The following is a 19,799-nucleotide window of genomic DNA, read 5'->3' as shown; positions in this document are numbered from 1 at the left end:
ACAGATACCAGCACCAGTTGTCACAATTCCAGAAAATCCTATCATTGTTTTTTGTCACAGACATATAAATAACATAGAATGCTGGATTTGTCTTATTATTTGGTATTTTCTGTGATTAATCCCATGGTCATCAGCAGCTAGGTACAGAGCAAACTAAGTTGACAAAACAAAGGATCTTAGAACAAAGCACGGACTGAATTTAATTGAGCTCTGACGGGTTTGAGCATTGTACCTATCTCCACCAACCTATGCAATAATCACGTGAATCAGAATAAAATTTACTGCCTTGTTTGTAGGTCACCATATCTGCATCAGCATCTGTCAAAGCCTATAAATGTGCAAAATGTCACCGCACAATGTCTGATGCTTTTGATTTGATTCACAACATTCTTGTTCCTGACTAGGGTACTGTGACTGTCCGAAATTGACTATTATCAGACCCATGCATAAAGAATGGCTTATAACCTTTTAACTCTCCCTTCCCACTCTGCCGGGGACATGCAGGTCCTGGGCCTCCTCCACCGCCACTCCCTCACCACCCGATGCCTGGAGGAAGAACGCCTCACCTTCCACCTTGGAATACTTCAATCTCGGCATCAATGTGGACTTCACCAGTTTCCTCACTTATTCTCCCCTCACCCCAGTTCCAACCTGCCAGCTCAGCACCATCCTCATGACCTAGTCCTACCTGCCAATCTTCCTTCCCACCTCTCCGCTCCACCCTCCTCTCCGATCTACGACCTTCGTCTCCACCTCCATCCACCTATTGTACTCTTAGCTACCTTCTCCCCAGCCTCATCCTGTGCCTCCGCCCATTTATCTCTCCACCCCGGAGGCTCCCTGCCTCATTTCTGATGATGGGCATTGATTTTCCTGCTCCTCGGATGCTGCCTGACCTGCTATGCTTTTCCAGCACCACTTTAACCTTGACTTAAAATAAGGTAGCTGAAGGCATTAAAGTTTAAAAACATCGAATTTGGTTTTGTAGAACAAATATCAGTATCAATCTTTGCTGATGAAATACGAATTCTACATGATTCTAAGAACTGATTGATTTTGAACAATGGGCATTAGACTGCCAAATTAGTACAGCTTGGCATCATAGTTACATTTTCTCATTTTTAAAATTGTGGTAACACATTGTTGGCACTATATTTGTGAAAAGGAAAGTGTACAAATATTGTTACAAGGATTTAACTATCATTCCAATAGGACAGGTTTCTTTAACCTGTTTTTGAAATGGCTGGAAATAGTTTTGTTTCGAGCTGATATGAAGTCTGGCTTGTTCTGATTTATGGTATGGAACTACTGACATATCTAAAAAATGGCATCAATTTGATCAATGCCAGTTGAATTAATATGTTTACAGCTCTGAGAATCAGGTATGACTGTAAAATTGAAATTACTATCATTGTAAAAGATGTAGTTGGTCCAAAGGAGTAAAATTATCAAATGTAAGTATTGTGCACTCCATTGCCCTACACATACAGTGCATCTTTTGCATTGTCCTAACTAAAGATTTCAGGGTGCCTCAGTGCCAGTACAGGTTTGCTAATTTGACATAGGTGAAAATGATTAAAAAGCTAAAACTTTACCCACCTAACCTTTTAACTGTGAAGTATATTTGGCTGTTTGTTACTTAATGTATGTTATTGCTTTGTTTAGACAGCCGTTGCTCTGGGAACATGCTGTTACATTGCTGCTAATGAAGCAGAGGTGAGTCTTAATTATTTTCCTAAGCAAAGAGATACTTGATTTATTGAGTTAGCAATTTTTTACTGAATAATTTATTAAGTGTACTTTACTGTACAATGTTCCTCATTTTGAGATTTGAGGCTCATAGTTGATCCTAAAAAAAAAAAATTCATTCCTGTATATGGACCAGAGTTGGGCTAGTTCATATATTCCTGTCCAACTATGGAAGTGGTATTTGTGGAATGTAATTAATCATGCTTAGTATAAAATTGCATGATGTTAAATTTATGTCTTCAAGAGTTTTGCCAAATATTCTGTGGATCAGGGACATTTTCACAACATTTGGCATATTCTTTCTAAATTAAGTAGAGCCATCTTGGGGTAGTTGTACATAGTTTGTGAAAAAAATTGATTTTAAAATAAAACAGTCTGACATAAAGGTGTAATACATTGAAAATACATAGAAGATAATTCAGTGTTTCTGGCACAACTTGATCGAGGTTATGCAATTGAAATCTTAGCATTTGCAATTGGAATGAATGTTAAGTATGGGTATTTTAAGTAGATTGGCCCTGGAATGAAAGGGCTGCCTACAATCTACTGAACCTTTGTTGCACCTCTTTTCAAACTGAGGCAAGTACATCCATGGGAATGGAGACCAGGATAATCTGATTAAAGGAGTCTCAATAGCAGCAAGATTTACTGAGTTTTGACTTCAGCCCCTTCCAGTCGTTCTGGAGAAGGTGGCAGTGTGCGTGGTAAAGATCTTTTGAGTCAAAGATCAGTTATGGTCTTAACAAATGGTGGAACAGGCTCAAAAGGATGTTTCTTATGTTCTCCAGGAGACACCTTGATTGTCTTTTGTGTTCTACCTCCGCATTGCTTCAATCTTGTTTTTCATGTCATGTTTTTTTTCTGCTCACCAATCCACATTAAGTTTGGATGAAATGTGTAGTCCTAAAATACTATTTTCCAATATCTCTTATAATTAGTGCGATACATTGAGAAGGAATTTTGATGTATTGCTTCAGTACATCTTGTTGATGTTACACAGTGCTAATGCAGTGTGCTGATGGTGAAGTGAGTGAATATTGAAGGTGATGGATGTGTTCCTCGGTGGTGTTGAATCTCTGGAGTTTTATTGGAGCTGCACCTCAGCAGGTGGGTGTATTCCATCATTATGCTGAGTTTTGCCTTGTAGGTGGTGGACAGGCACTGGGAGACAGAAAGTGAGTTCCCCACTACTGAATTCTTGGCCTCTGACCTGCTGTTGCAGCCAGTATTTATATGCTTGATCCTGTTCAGTTTCTAAGGATGTGGAAATTGGCAGATTCAGTGAATTACATTCCTAAGTATATGTTATATCTGCATGTTAACTTTGTTTAGTATACAGTGATATCATTATACAGTACAGAGGAACCGCAATTATCCGAACGACACAGGCGGGGAGTATTTTGTTCGGATAACTGAATGCCAGATAACACCATTTAGCCAAGCATCTGGACCTTGCGATCTTGTTTGGATTATCCGAATTTCGGAAAATCAGTGTTTGGATAATTGAGGTTCCTCTGAATGCAGTAATGTCCACAACTTAGTCATTGGCATTAAAAGAAAAAAATCTTATGTAAATAACGTTGCATGTCTTAACACATTCATTTGCTGCCACCTTGCCCATTCACTTAAACTGTCTCTGTCCCTTCACAGACTTCATTATGTTCTCATAGCTTGCTTTCGAAGCTACTTTTTTATCATCAGAAAACCTGGATACACTTGGTTCATTCAATTGGTAACTAATACAGATAAAAAAAACTTGTTTTCTTTGTTATTCATTCATGGAGTGTTGGAATCATTGGCTGGGCAAGCATTTAATACCCATCCCTAGTTGCCCTTGTGAAAACGATGATGAGCTGCCACCTTTAAACTGCTGCAGTCCATTTGGTGCAGGTGCATCCGTGGTATTGTTAGAGAAGGAGTTCCAGGACTTTGACCCAGCAATGCTGAAGGAACGGTGACATATTTCCAAATCAGGATGGAGACTGGGTCAAAGCAAAACTGGCATGTGCTGCACCCATGTATCTGCTGTCCTGCTCAATGAACTTAGCTGAAGTCTCACTGCTAATGTTTATCCGACCAACTAGTAACAGCCTGCCATCTTTGTCTGTTTATTCCTGTTTTTTTGCTTTTGAAGCAATCCATGATCCACATTGTATTGCATTACTTCTAACCCAACAAGCTTTGTCTTATTTGGCATGTTATCAAAGGCTTTCAGAAATCCAAATATATATATCTACTATTTCCCTGGCTTCTATCCTGCTTGTTATTTCTTTGAAGATGTCCAGTAGATTTGTCAAATCCAATTTCCTTTCACACAACATGTTGGTTGTGCTTAATTACATTATGATTTTCTAATTAAATTGCTTCTTGAATTCCAGCCTTTTGCTGATGGTTAATGTAAGGCTGCAACTGGTCTGTCATTTCTGTTTTCCACGAACAGCAGTGTCACTAGAATCAAAGACCATTTGAAATTTCACAGTCAGTGCACCCAGGATGTAAGCCGTTGGGTGTGTGAGAGATGTCGGCGTCTAGTCCCAGTACTTTCTTGAAGTTCCAGAATCTAATTTTCTCTTGGATATTCACTATTTCCGTTATGTGCTTTGTTCCTTCTGATTTGAAGATAAACAAAGTATATTTGCTTAACATATCTGCTATTTCCTTTTTCTGTTATTATTTTGCCTGTTTCTCCAGCCTTTTAAGTTGATTTCACTATAAATGCAATGGCAGCAGCATCATTCTTTTGTACTTTGATTATAAAGTCATCATAGTCACAAGGGACCTTAAGGATCCTCGCTCATTAGAGAGAGATGACAAGTGGTGTTCAATCTGCAAGTCACCATATCTGCAGCAAAGTGTGAGGTTGAGAAGGCAGGATCTTCACACTAATTTCAGCAAGTGCAGGAATTGAACCTGCAATATTGGCTCACTGCATTGCAAATGAGCTGTCCAGTCATCTAAGCTAACTGACTCAGATTAGTTAAAATTTTGTAATTTTATAACTTTAAATGTACAGGTTTTTTTACTTAAATGGCTTAAAGTAGTTTATGAAAACATCTGCTAGCAGGTACATGACAACTGACTTTCCTGGGAGAGAATTATTTGATTTTTTTGGTATAAGACATTAGATAATCTGATCCAGTTAACAGTTGATTCTAGTTTTGTGAACTGTCTGTGATTGTCTGACTGCTGCATCTAATGCTGTGGTTTGATTCATGAAAAATGTATCTTGCATCAATCCTGGTTAGTTGAACGTGTCTTAATAACCAGTTAGATGCTGAAGAGCATTAGTAGTTACTATATGCAACATGAGACATTTAATTTCTGTTGAACCACCATGTAAATGATATTTGCCCCTATTTATTATTCCTATATAATCCTATTTCAGGAATTTGGGTTTCACCATTTGAGATGCTGAATTGAATCACTATTTGGTTGATTTAGTGGTTTAGGTAAGTTGCTAGTAATAACCTGAAGGAGTGATTCATGAATATTCCGATCTGTAATAAAGATTCGTTCAAAACTGCACCTAATCATCGAGTGTTCTATTTGTGGATTTTTACTATCTCCACGGATAGCTAACACTGAAATTCAGCTGTTGAGATTGTTCAGAATTGTCAGTGATCTTCAGCTGATTTTCACTTTAAATCTTGGGAATCTGGAACTAGATGGTGATCAAAATATGAAAAGTGTTGAATAATCATATTTACAAACTAAGCTTTGGGGAGTTAAAAGCAGAAACTTTTATAATGAAATTACTCCTTCCTAAACCAGAATTCCTCCTCTTGATAGACCGTTTACGCATTAACGTCAGGAAATGGACACAACACACTTCCAATGTGTTTCATGAGTCTCCTTGTTTGTTTCTTACTATTTCTTATGTATACAAATTTATATATTTATTTCAGGATCTTGCATCTTGCCTGGCCTGTTTGGAGAGTGTCTTCAGTGCTTCATATATAAAGGGAGATGGATTAGTTCCCTCCCACAATTCTCAGACTCAAGTTCTTCACTACAATGCTCTCCAGTCCTGGTCCTTACTGGTTACTATCTGTCCAACCTCCAAAATTCAGAAGCTCTTAGAAAAGTAAGTGTGAATGATCACTGATATAGGTCTGTTGCCTGTATGCATATTCATATTTTTACTCATGTATGGTAGTAAATTGATCATCAATACTTCTGTAAATGTGATGACATTAGGAAGAGCTATTTTTGGAAAAATATCAAACAAATGAACAAGTCTTGTGCATCCCTTAAATTCCTCAGAGAATGAATCACCCTTTCATATGTTATTCTATGAGGAAGGAACTTCAGTGTAAATGAAGCTTTTTCCCTTTGCACTCTCATCCCTGACACCAAGCTCCTCCTTTGGTTAATAAACCAAAGGTAATTAAAAGTTCTGCCCCTTGATAGAACCTGAATTTTTCATGCATGTTTTACATTAGGAAAGGATCCAGTCAACTAATGGTACAGCCACTGAACTGTTCAGTTTGTTGTTTCTTTTTTGCAATCCTATCATGTGTGCTTTCTGTAGTAGCTAGACAGCTTGTTACTTTTTAACTATGTAGACAGAAGCCCACTTCCACACCTGTACAAATGCAGCAATACAGCTGGCCATTAACAAGTATGTGATAAATGCTAAGGGTAAATGGCCTTTACTCTCCACTTGCCTAAAGAGAAACATGGGAAGATATACAACTTTGTAACTTCAAATACGTGAGACAGCTAAAGTTAGAACAGCATCCTATTGGGGGATTGAGAGTCTCGACTTACGCCCTGTTACTCCTAGCGCACAGTTCATTGTGGCTCAGGTTAATTGTATCATGTCAAGAAAATCAAATTTCATTGCATTTAATATAACCTTGTCGTTTTGCTCTGTCAGAAATATTATAGTAACCAATTTTTACCTATACTTTCCAGTCATCTGCCCAAGTTACCTGGTCTCCTGTGCAGTGATAGTGTGACCTTGCGAATAGCAGCTGGGGAAGCTATAGCGCTTCTGTTTGAATTGGCACGCAAGATTGATCAAGTAAGGAGGTCTCTGTGTTGTCTGTATTCCTGCAAAGAAATTATACTTCATGAAATTGTTGTTGTACTATTTATGTATTAAATGTGTTAAATATTCAAACGTTCATGAGCTTTTTCTGTCTACTTTTTTGCCCCTCATGGTGTAACTTAGATTGACAAACCTGCCCCTTGGGGAAGTTGAAGTAGTGTTTGCATTGAGTATTTAATTGAGTTGACTCTGTGCTTATCTTCTACTTTTTAATTTATTTTCTTTCTTAACAAGCAAAACCAATATCATTTACAAAATGCCTTGCAAGAACTGTAACAAACACTACATTGGACAAACAGGCAGAAAACTAGCCACCAGGATACATAAACATCAACTAGCCACAAAAAGACATGACCCACTGTCACTAGTATCCTTACGTACAGATGATGAAGGGCATCACTTTGACTGGGCAACACATCCATCCGAGGACAAGCCAAACAGACACATACGAGAATTCCTAGAAGCACATTGACTTGAATTCCATTTACCACCCCTTAGGAAAAAGAACAGGAAATGGCATCACCAACCTAAGGAAACCTAAACACGTAAATAGAACGCGAGCCAGGCCACCAGTGCTTCATCTGGAGGCTCACTGATGATGTTACCTAGTATGGTGATGAAACAACATCTAAAAACAAACCTTCTAGCTCAGCGAGCAAGCCTACATACAGAACTTCAGCCTGAGCTACAAATCTTCTCAAAACTCGCAAACAAAATTTTGTCATGACTGGTTACAAGCAATTGACTTCATGATTTAATATTGTGGGTGAATGAACCAGATGGCATGTTTGTCCCACCGATACATATTGAATTTGGTGCACGGGAATCTTGTGTTTAAAAAACAGTTTTCTTAGACCTCATTTCATGGAATTCATAATGAATGAGGGTTTACTCTTTTCACCAGAATTTATTGAGACCCTTCTAGGTTGTACTGAGGTTTGAATATCAAAAGAAAATCTGCAGTGCAACAAAGTATAAATTATCAATTGGGTTTATGATTATTTCTATTTGAGTCTTTGGAAACACAGATATTCTGTATGGTCTAATGCTGGCTTCGCGTACGCAATTCAATGAATTAGCCATTCCAATGTTGTACATTAATTTTTGTTTTCTTGTGGTTTTATTTTCAAAGGACTTTTTGTACGAAGGGACTGATCAACTTTGTGAAAAGCTGAAGGGCTTGGCAACCGACAGTAACAAACACAGAGCAAAAAATGACCGACGAAAACAGCGTTCCATTTTCCGAGATGTCTTGCATTTCATTGAGGTAGGTTTTGTTCAAATTACCACCCACAGAAAGATGGGTATTGTGCTTTCTAACCAACGAGGAGGAGACCAATAGATCAAAGTAAACTATTCATGCAAAATTGTAAATGCTTGGATTTATTGACTTTCAAAACTTGATCTATCTTGATTAGGCTGATGTTTTCATTAGGTTAAATTGGAGACAGAGTTGAAGCTTCATTGATATTTCGTGGGTAGGAATTAGTGATGTATGGCTTTGTACAATAAAGTTTTAAAGAAAATTCTATGTCATTCCAATTTTTTTTTTTAAAGTCCACTGATGCCTTAATATATTAAATGTATTATGTGCAAAGCAGAACCTCTTTTAGTCTGGATGCATTTTCTGTATAGGTGTTATTTTGCCACTAGGATATCTGGAGGAATGAGTTTCCCCAAAAAATTGTCCTTCCCAAATTGCCAGCAGTGTTGTAAAAGCACTTTATAGATTCAGCCGTTTTACCTCATTTACCTGCTAGTTTTCTTAACGCCTAAATAGTTGGAGTGGAGATGAATTTGAAAATATAATATCTCTTAATGAGATGTCTGTCTTCTCATTTTACAACAGCTAAATTGCTAAATTACCAAACCACCTTCCTGTGCACTTTGGTTGCCCATTCTTTGTACCACCTCCATTGAGACAGAAAATCAGTGGCTTGAGTTCCTGTTTCAGATTTTTGGATTTTTTTTTAACCATTTAACTTCACTCCCAAAAGCAGATAGGTTATGATTCAGCCCAGGGTGCAACATGGTATTGCCTTTTCGAAGATTCTGGACTCAAGTGAAATTCATACTTGTAATCCAAATATACCATGCTACCACCACACTGTTCTATTCTTCACACATGGCCTCCTTTCAGTCCATAGGAGGCTTGAGCTTGCTTAAGGGACAGCACCAGGAAAAGAGACATGGAGATTCCAGAAAACAGTTATAAGAATGCAAATTAATGCTAAGTTAGGTGCTGCAAATGAGCTTCCAGTTGTCCAGAGCACTAGATAGAAATGTGGACCAGAACTGAATGAGCTTTCCATAGTTAGGAGTGCCAACACACAAGTTGAAGTATTTAACTAGGATTCTATTTTGGTAGATGTTAAAGATACCTTAGCATAATTTAAGGAATTTTTTTTGTCAGTTAACATTTGTCCATCCATCAAGATATTAACTAGTTTTTTAACTCATTGTGGCTCTTGTAAACTCGCTATGATTCAGCTTTATCCATGTAACCCATTAATAAATTCTAAAATGCCAGGAATAGGCCATTTCTGACCATACGTGCACACCACATGTGTTTTGTATAAAGTATTCTTAGAAATATCTAGTAGCCTTGGCAAGTGGTAAAGTGAGAATGTGCCTGAGGTGGAAAGAATATGAGCACTTGTTTTCTATGGAACTTAAACAGAGTCATAGAGATTTACAGCATAGAACAGATCCTTCAGTCCAACTCACCCATGCTGACCAGATATCCTAAATTAATCTAGTCTCGTTTGTCAGCATTTGGCCCATATCCCTCTAAACCCTTCCTATTCGTAATACACCCAGATGCCTTTTAAATGTTGTAATTGTACCAGTCTCCACCACTTCCTCTGGCAGCTCAATCCATATGCGCACCACCCTCTGTGTGAAAATGTTGGTCCTCCGGTCCCTTTTTAAATCTTTCCCCTCTTCCCCACGCCCTCTAGTTTGGGACTTTCCTACCCCAGGGAAAAGACCTTGTCTATTTACCCTATCCATGCCCCTCATGATTCTATAAGGTCACCCTCAGCACCTGACACTCGAGGGAAAATAGCCCCAGTCTGTTCAGCCTGTCCCTATAGTTCAAATCCTACAATATTCGCAACATCCTTGTAAATGTTTCCTGAACCCTCCCAAGTTTCAGAAGATAACTTTTAAGAAAAATAACATGCTTAAAAGGCTACAGAACTATGGAACTAGGGCAGTAGAGTGGCTCATTGATTAGCACTACTGCCTCACAGCGTCCGAGACCCAGGTTCATTCCATCTTGAATGACTCTGTGTGGAGTTTGCTCATTCTCCCAGTGTCTGCTTGGATTTCCTCCCACAGTTCACCAATGTACAGATTAGGTCAGTTGGCCAAACTAAATTGCTCATAGTATCCATGGATGTTTAGGGTGTAGCTTTGCTCGCTGAGCTGTAGGTTTGATATCCAGACATTTCATTACCTGGCTAGGTAGCATCATCAGTGGCGACCTCCAAGTGAAACGAAGCTATTGTCTCCTGCTTTCTATTTATATCTTTCTCCTGGTCGGGGTTCCTGGGGTTTGTGGTGATGTCATTTCCTGTTCGTTTTCTGAGGGGTTGATAGATGGTATCTAGATCTATGTGTTTATTTATGGTGTTGTGGTTGGAGTGCCAGGCCTCTAAGAATTCTCTGGCAGGTCTTTGCTTAGCCTGTCCCAGGATAGCTGTGTTGTCCCAGTCGAATTGGTGTTTTTGTTCCTCCATGTGTAGGGCTACGAGGGAGAGAGGGTTGTGTCTTTTTGTGGCTAGCTGGTGTTCATTTACCTTGGTGGCTAACTTTCTTACTGTTTGTCCGACGTAGTGTTTCTTGCATGGAAGTTAGTAGGTGACGTTGGTTTTGTCCATGGGTTGTACTGGTTGTGCTAGGTGGATTAGCCATGGGAAAATTCAGTTATAGGGATAGAGTAGGGGAATAGGTCTGGGTGAGATGCTGTGGGTTAGTGTGAACTCAATGGGCTGAATCGCCTGGTTCCACACTAGGGATTCTTTGATAGAGTAAATAGTAAATTGACTGGAGGAGGGTGTTGAGTAATGATTTCCCTCTGAAACTGGTGGAGATCTGGATCTCAGTTTTGAGACACAAACTTCACATTTGAAAAAAAATTATTGGGTATACACTTGACTTCTGTAACCTATAAGGCTACCGGCCCTGAGCTGGAAGGTGTGATTAGCTATTTTTTGACCTACATGGATATGGTGTGCCAAGTGGCCACTTCCTGTGCTGTAAATTATTAATCTTTCCATATGTCAGGAGTTTTGGGTGACGAGAGAAGACCATGAAGGCAGTGAGACAAAGGGGGTGTGGTGTGAACGTGTTTGATTGCATTTGATTGATCTGCAGTGGCCTCTTTGAACTTGACTGCATGAATTTGCATCGATGAATTAATCGTTACCACAAACTGATTTTTACTGTATAAATTTCAGTTCTAACTGTTTTCTGTCTGAATTGATAATAGGAGGGTCCTATAGTGTAGTTCCCCTGCCTTTAGGAACATAAAGAATTATCCTCCGCTCTTCATGAATTTGGATGCCTGCTTATTCAGTTCTATTCACATAAATTACTTGTGTAAGCTGGTGTGTTTCTTGGTGCTATCGCTTACCAAATGCATAGCTAACTAGAGATTTATTTGCTAATAAAATATTTGCTGGAAAAGATAAGATTGGAAAAACTCCTGACTGAGCTGTGTAGCCACTTGGAAAGACCTGGAACTTTCCATTGCTAGTGAGTTTTTTTTTAAGGACTAATTGCATGCAAACATTACTGATTGACATTATTACTCGCCCAAATTGGATAACAGATGCCAGAAAGTGAGTTCTAACATTGTGTATTCACTGAAGTGGCTTCCATACTACATAAGCTAAATTTTGAATTCTGAACTCTAGTAGATGTTAGAACTTGTTATTAAACACTGCTAAATAATTGGAGATCGATTTTGCTTTCTGCAGATATGTTGAGCTCTTTTGCACTGAAGACACGATGCAATGTACTTTCAAGGACTTTAAATAATTAATTGTAAACATAAAGCAACTCTGAACTTGTTTCTTGGTGATCTATCAGCAATAGAATTTATCCCAAGTGGTTTTTTTATTTTAGAAAAAGTATTTTGGCTATTACTACTCTTAAGAGGGAAGTTGTCAGAGATTTGTAGAAAGGTAGGACAGCTATACAGATGTAAATGTAATCCATGTGTTGCATTGATTGTGCTCATTATGGACCAGGCCAGACCCTCTCAAAACATTTCAAGAAAATAGCCCAGACTCTAACTTTGCTAGTTGTTTTAAGCAGGTGTAACACATATTCCACGGGGTGCAGTTGGTCAAACCACCTAGTTTTAAGTAAACAGAATTAATTTACAAGATTACTGAATGAAAGCCAAACTAAAGAGAACAGAGTACAGAATAATTTAACCTATCCGAAAACCCAATATCATCCCAATTTAATGATGCTGTTCCAAGTACTTGCAACAATCCCCATAAACATCTCTTGGCACAAAAGGTAAAATCAAGGTCCAGTTCGTACAGGGGAGAACAGGAATTCCTACAGTCATAGAGAGAGGGGGTTCAGTCTGGGTCTGCTTCTTTGGATCCAGCGGCTTTTTCAACTGCCTGACTGCTTTCAGTCAATAGCCAGCATACCCAAAAACCAAATCAAACCAGAGCAAAGCTAAGCTGGAAGAACTGGCCACTCCCCTTTGATTGTACAAGTGTGTGTTTTTTTTTAAAACATAAAAGCCTTTTGTCTGAGGCAGTATCGGTTAGCTATAATCAAATTGGTCCTAAGACCCTTCAAAATTCGACTTTTCGGAGCATGTGTCTTTTACAACCTCTCTGAATCAAAAGCCATGGATAACATAACCTTGTTAAAGGAGCAGCATCGCATGCTTCAATGTGGAATCAGAAGTAATTTCTCAATGACAAATTTCTGTTTCTTTGCAGGATGAAGAGTGTCCAGAGGAAACAATCAAGTTTGGGATTGAGTGCCTTTGCATAGATAGTTGGGTTAAAAGAAGAGTCTATGATGCCTTCAAGGAGATTCTTGGATCTGGTATCAGGCACCACCTGCAGGTAAAGAAGGGGGAAATGATAAATAAATTAAGTGAAGCTGATTTGGTTGGAATTACTTGATATGATCACTAGCTATTGGAATGTGTATTTGACACGAACATATGTAGATTCTAATATGGAATCATAAGCAGGAGCTCACTGTTTTCCTTCCCTTCTAATAATAATCCTAATGGCTGCCATAGACACAGGCCAGTTAATTTGATCTTCACACAGACCTGGTTCCATTTAGGACCTTTTGACTGTCTGGTTCAGGGCTATATCATTCAGACATTATAGGGAGAACTTGTTGCTAGTTAGACTTGATACTGTGTTCAGAAATTTTTTCGAAGGCCTCAAACTGGTGCTGTTAAACTGGCTGCTCAGACCATTGTAAGCAGTCATAGTTGAGGAGCTTTTTTAGTTATGGGGAACAAGAGGGCTCTACTGAGTGATGAGAAATCATATAGGTTTTGTTTTGTCTTCCTATCCCTTCAATAAAATTAAAAACATTGTTTTTTGATCTTTATTTTTTGAATGGAGTAATTGATTTGGCTCCCAACTGGTGTTCTCAGGCTATCTTGAAGCTTGTAAACTGCTAAATATACAAAATTGTACTACTCATTATATGTAAGATGCTCTATACATGCCATGTTAAGAAAATGCACTAACTTTATAATTTTAAGAACATGTCAAAATATGCCTTCGACTCATCATTCAACTTCATTTAACATTTCGTTTCTGAAGCATAACGAATTGCTGCGGGACATCTTTGAACTGGGTCCACCTCTAATGCTAGATGCTGCTGCTATCAGGGCAAATAAAATTTCAAGATTTGAAAAGGTAAGTTTGGATGTCTCCCTAGATATTTAAATATAATGTGACCCATACATTTTACTCATCATATCTGATTTGAAATGTTTAAGCTATTTGCGTATCTTTTCCATTTCCCTCTAACTCCAGTTGCAAAGCTGGCATGGCTGATTCCTATCTCTTGAAAATGGATCCACTATGATTTAGAACTACTTTCAGGCAGAATTTTGATCAGCAAATAGTTGTTGACTAGGTAGCCTAACACACTTGAAATTTAATTCAAATATAAAATTATTCTGTAATTGACTAGAAACTGCATCTGAGAACTATGGCATGACTTTACAATTGTCCTTCCTCTATTCTTTTCCTCCTTGTGTGGAGATCCCTCCAGTGCAGTCATTGTTCAGCAATTTGAGTGTTACGTCTTCAGTAATTATTCTATGCATCCAATTTACAGGATGTATAATAATTAGGATGCAGTTTGAATTATTTGCTTATAGTTTCCTTTATGTCTTGTTTCTTGAATCTCTCTATCATGATTGGGCCATAACAGACCTTTTTGGGCATAAATTGCTTTTGTGAGCCTGTTTTTATATATATATTATATGTTTTTGTTCTGCTTACTAGTTTGTTGGAACTGACTTAGTTTCAAATCCCACCGGCTTCAGAGGTCATAATGCATCTCAGCAGGTTGATTCAAAATATCTGAAACTAATCCTTTTAAAAGTGCACTGGTCTAATTTACTGAGGAAGTGCTCTACAAGATGCTATTTTTCAGAAGCATCTAGCAAGAGGTTGCCAATTAAAGTGTTTTGTTTTTAAAACCCAATGGATTATTCCTATCACAATTTTTATTTTATATATTTGTAAGAGTAATTTGTTGATTTCCATCTTTTCCTGAAACAGCATTTGTACAACTCTGCGGCCTTTAAAGCAAGGACCAAGGCAAGAAGCAAAGTCCGGGATAAAAGAGCTGATGTACTTTGAGAAACCAAAACCGACATCATGCCAGACCTCTGCATACTTTAATGTTTCTGGTCACTGTGATTATAAATTACATTCAACAGGGTTTTCTCAATTGTGTAAACAATCATGGGGCCTTTTTAATATTGCATACGTGCACAGTTCCCATTGCTGTGTTTGCTTTTTATTTAATTTTCATTTCTGAAAGTCAACATTTGAAATTTATATAGAAGAATATAACCTGCAGCATAGGTTCACAAAAAGCTTACTGCTATGGAGTGATGCCGCCACTGGATTAAGTAAATTAATATGATTGTCTCCACTTGACCCCTTGTCTTGCAGAGTGAACTTGTAAATTTGGTCCCTCATTCAAACTATATTATGATGAAATTGATTAAACATTTCAAATGGTTTTAATTTTGCAAAAAAGAAGAAAAGCACAAAAATAAGTAGGTAATATTTTGTAATTTTCTACCTATGTTTTGTACCACTGTTTCTCATTTTTAAGTATGAATAGGTGGGCATTATGAGAGTTGTTGGGTTTGGAAAAAGCCATGTGTGCAGGTTTACGTATTTGGAAGTGTTAGTTAGCATTATATAAAGCCCAAAAGTTTGATTTTGTACTGGAAAATTATCCCACTCTGACTTCAGTACAACCAACCTGCAAATTTTAGCTTCCTGCCAAACTTGCCACTTTTCATGCAAAGAAAACAGAATGAGAATGTGTAAATGATGTTTGACATTTGTTTATTTGGACCTCTATTATTTAAAACTGTATGGTATAGCAGAGGCCATCTACAGCTGACTGGGTCACTGGAAAGTATATGGATTTTGTGGGATTTCTTGTGACTCCTTCCATATGTTTTAGGTCTGTGTAAACCGATTCCATTCTAATATATGTTTGCCTTACTCTAGATCTGTGATGCTTCAGCCTTAAAATTATTTAGGGCATACATACATAGTGAATTTGAAGCTGAGTATTCTATTTGACTTGTACAAAATAATTATTCCATACATGTGTATTTTATGGAATTTGGAAATCACTGGAAAGGCCAGCATTTTTGCTCCTCCCTAATTGCCCTTGAACTGGCTAACTAATTAGACTAATTCAAAGGGCAATTAAAAGTCAACTACAGATCGTTCTGCTTTAATGTGCATTTCATTAATGCGAATTTGCTGTAATGTTATTGACTAATTGGGGACATTGTTTCTAAAACATGTTGGCCGTAGTGCGATTTTAAGTGCTGTTTCTAAAGCATGATTTTTCTATCATGCAGGTTGCACAAGAATGCAACCGTCGCGTTATGAAAGAACTACTTGTACATTGTTGTGGGCTAGACTGGATAAAGATGATTGATTTTCTTTTCTAAAAGATATTAGTGAATCAGATTTTATTTTCTTATGACAATTGATTATGATTGCAATTGGTGAGCTGGCGTTATATTCCAATTATTTTTAACTAAACAAATTTAAATTCTACCAGCTGTCAAGGTGGGACCTTGTGTCCCAAAGTATTATCTTTGGCCTCTGCTGTACAAGTACAGTGATATAGCCACTATGCCATATCTCCCGGTTAGTTAAACATGAATCATTTCAGGGTTTTTTCTAGCCAAAGTGTAAAACAATGGGTGCTTTATTGTGATTGTTTTTAGAAATCTCAGGCCTAAAACTGCCTGTTTCTCCAGTGTTGCTGTAGGACTAGAAGGATTACTTGAGTGCTGACTGGGGTTGATTCTCTGCCTCCCCTTTTTTTAATCAAGTTTTATTTGTTCAGTGTTGCACTGGTGGATAAAATAGCACAGGCATTCTTTCCTTGAGCATTTTAGGAATGAGACAGTGAAAACAGGATAGTCTTGTTACATTAATGGTGCAATTAATTATATTACAATTTTGATCCTACCTCCAATTCTATGACTTTGGTTGCATGTACAGTCACTCAATCTCTTTGCTTATGGCCACGTTTTCTACAAACATAATATGGAATTACTTCTGACATTTGGATGCTGCATGTGAAAATTTTGTTTTCACCAATATACAAATTAGAAGGACATTCACCTACTTTGACAAAAAAACTTAAAACGTTTGACCTTTAAAACCATCTTACCTTGATGAATGTGACACTGTAGTTAATTTTTCACATGAACTGAGTACCTTTACTCAGGAAGCAGAATTACCGTACAAGTACTGGTTTTCTTTGGGTCTGCACAGAGCCTGGTACTGCACTTTAATGGACCGGAGTCTATTCTACATCCCATCACCATCGTCCCATTGCCATCTTGAAAAATGTATTTCTTTATACACCATACACCAATATTTTGGAAAAAAAACCTTAATTTTCATTCGTTAGAAACCCAGCTGGCGAGAGGGAGGTGGTTTTTGCTCTTTATTCATACCTTATCAATGGACCCAAGAGAAGTTGAGGACCTTGCTTTTTACAAAAATTCAATTATGTCTCCAAATGGCGATGATTGATTGGCTATCATGCATGTACACCCTAAACTTATACTTGATTGGCAACACTCAAATGTCAGAATGGAACAGATTTTGCAAATGAATCTCTCTGCTCCCCTGCTCCAGGAATTTGGCTTTGAATATTTGCGTTTCCTTGTCTCCCCTTCCTAGAAAATTGGATTTGGAATTCCCAAGTGCCCTCTCTATAATATGAATCCTGGTAGATCTAACATTTGTGGTTTCCAACAGATTTGAGATCTGTCTCCTGCTGCTTCAGACAAGTCATATTTTTATGCAAACAATTTTTAATAAAATTCTTTTCCAAATCTCTGTGCAGAAAATAATAAGGATTTTTGTGAATGTGCCTTTGCAGTATGTATGCTGTATCTAGAGAGCTTATTAAAATATTGCAAAATGGTGGTGTTTTAATCTCATGACTGAGTTGTTGAGTGAAGATTTTGAAAATATGGGTGAACAGCAAAAGAATCCACAAAAGAATTTTTAGAATTGCCTTTTAAACCAATAGATAGCTGTCACTCAAAAGTTCAAAATGAATATTTCTGGTGGATTTAAATCCATTGGAGAAGGCACTTTGGGATCATCTTCCACTGAGGGAGGAAAAATCCTGCATGTTTTCTGTCAACAGATAAATGCAGCTGCTGCTAATTTATAGATGTTGTCTGAGTCAACTGTTTATAGCACAGCAAATGAGCATTAAATGTTTTAAATGCTAGATTTGCTTAAAAGTATGCTTTAAGAATTCAACCAAAGAATTGTAGTGTGGAAGGGCCATCAAGTGGCCCATCAAATCCACATTGACGCTCTGAACAGCATCCCATCTAGACCTTAACCCCACATTTCCCATGGCTGACCCACCTAGCCTGCCATGAGCATTACAGACAATTTCAGCAAAGCCAGTCCACCTAACCTGTACATCTTTGGACTGTTGGAGGAAACCCATGCAGGCAGGGTGAGAATGTGCAAAGTCTACACAGGCAGTTACCGAACCAAACCTGGGTCACTGGTGCTGTGAGGCTAGCTACTTTGCTGCCCAAATAATTTAGATCCAATCTGATCAAACTACTTTTTAAAGGTCAACTCAAATCCTCAGGATTTAAGCATTCTTTCAGCTCTGAAATCTACTCAACCTTGTTCAAAATTCCACATGTACAGGTATGGTTGGAAACATTCAATTCTGCGACTCAAGACTTTATTGTAAAACATTTCTAGACTTAATGGGCGAACTTGACCAATTAAGACTAAGAAATAGGAACAGCAGTAGGCCATTTGGCTTCTCAAGCCTGCTCCTCGATTCAATAGGATCATGGCTGGTCTGGCATACCTCACATTCTACCCTTTTCTCCATAACCCTTCATTCCCCTACTGATCAATAATCTATCCCAGACTTACATAGACACGAGGACCTTATCCCCACAGCTCTCTAGCAAGGAGTTCCAAATGCATTCAGTCCTTTCAGAGAAGAACTTCCTTATCTCAGTCTTAAATTGGCACCTCTTTAGTAATGCTCCCTTGCTAATGTTTTTCCCTTTTGCATTTGAAAATACCTTCATGAGATGAGACCAGTAAGTAATCTCCTTCCTCATTGTAGGAGTCTGCTAGAAATGCATCAGGGATTTGTTCAGCAGCCTGCAAATACTCTGAGAATGTGAGGACTGCAGATGCTGGAAATCAGCACATATCTGTGATCGATAGGAGAGAAAAGTGGAGTGGATAGATGGGAAGGAAGATGGACAGTTAGGACAAGTCACAAGAGCATGCCGAGTTGGAAGGTTGGACCTAGGATAAAGTGGGGGGAAGAGAGGAAATGAGGAAACTGGTGAAATCCACATTAATCCCTTATTTCCCCTCTCCCTACCTTATTCCAGAAGCAACCTTTGAACTCGACACTGCCCTCATGATCAGTCTATCTCTTTTCTACCTGGAATCCACTCCACCCTCCTCTCTGGCCTATCACCATTACCCCCATCTTCATTTACCTATCACACTCTAAGCTTCTTCCCCCCCCCCCCTCCCATTTATCTCTCAACCCCCTTGGCTCACAAGTCTTGTTCCTGATGAATGGCTCATGCCTGAAATGTTGATTTTCCTGCTCAGATGCTGCCTGAGCTGCTGTGCTTTTCCCACACCACCCTCTTGACAGCCTACATAAACTGTCCATATCTTTGTAAGTGTTTATGATCATTTATCATGAATACTGATCATTTAGGATTGGGTGTTTCCATAAAGGCTTAAGTTGTTGTCTAGGGAAGAACTTTATTTTAAATGTTTAAATTCTGTTTAAAAATTACACAATACCAGATTATACAAAATTCCATGCAAGCACTGTCACAAACACTACGTAGAACAAGCAGGAATAAAGTTAGCCACCAGGATACACAAGCACCAGCTAGCCATAAAAAGACACGACCCTCTCTCCCTCGTAACACAGATGAAAACAAAATCAATCATTTCGACTGTGACAACGCATCTATCCTGGGACAGGCTAAGCAAAGACCAGCCAGAGAATTCCTAGAGGACTGGTACTCCAACCACAATGCCATAAACAAACACATAGAGCTAGATGCCATCTATCAACCCCTTCGAAAACGAACAGGAAATGACATCACCAGGAACCCCATCCAGGAGAAAGATATAAATAGAAAGCAGGAGACAACAGCTTTGCTTCACTT

The 19,799-nt window shown here is 38.3% G+C and overlaps 1 protein-coding gene across 2 annotated transcripts in view; it reads left to right on the top strand.

The window, feature by feature from the left end:
• Nucleotides 1–17,526, top strand: part of LOC122558865 (interferon-related developmental regulator 2-like) — a 41,058-nt gene extending 23,532 nt beyond the window's left edge. For both annotated transcript variants that reach the window (XM_043707726.2, XM_043707727.2), the window contains 7 exons: nt 1,666–1,716; nt 5,655–5,833; nt 6,667–6,775; nt 7,935–8,069; nt 12,778–12,906; nt 13,630–13,725; nt 14,602–17,526. In XM_043707726.2, coding sequence (XP_043563661.2) covers nt 1,666–1,716; nt 5,655–5,833; nt 6,667–6,775; nt 7,935–8,069; nt 12,778–12,906; nt 13,630–13,725; nt 14,602–14,682 — 780 coding nt within the window. In that variant the 3' untranslated portion in view covers nt 14,683–17,526. The remainder of the gene's footprint in view (nt 1–1,665; nt 1,717–5,654; nt 5,834–6,666; nt 6,776–7,934; nt 8,070–12,777; nt 12,907–13,629; nt 13,726–14,601) is intronic.
• Nucleotides 17,527–19,799: the final 2,273 nt, after the last annotated feature.

Source organism: Chiloscyllium plagiosum, unplaced genomic scaffold (assembly GCF_037043375.1).
Source record: "Chiloscyllium plagiosum isolate Xiang-an unplaced genomic scaffold, Cpla_swu_hap1 HiC_scaffold_14, whole genome shotgun sequence".
NCBI classification, from domain to species: domain Eukaryota; kingdom Metazoa; phylum Chordata; class Chondrichthyes; order Orectolobiformes; family Hemiscylliidae; genus Chiloscyllium; species Chiloscyllium plagiosum.
The sequence above is the reverse complement of the archived record's forward strand: the minus strand, read 5'-3'. Positions and strand labels throughout refer to the sequence as shown.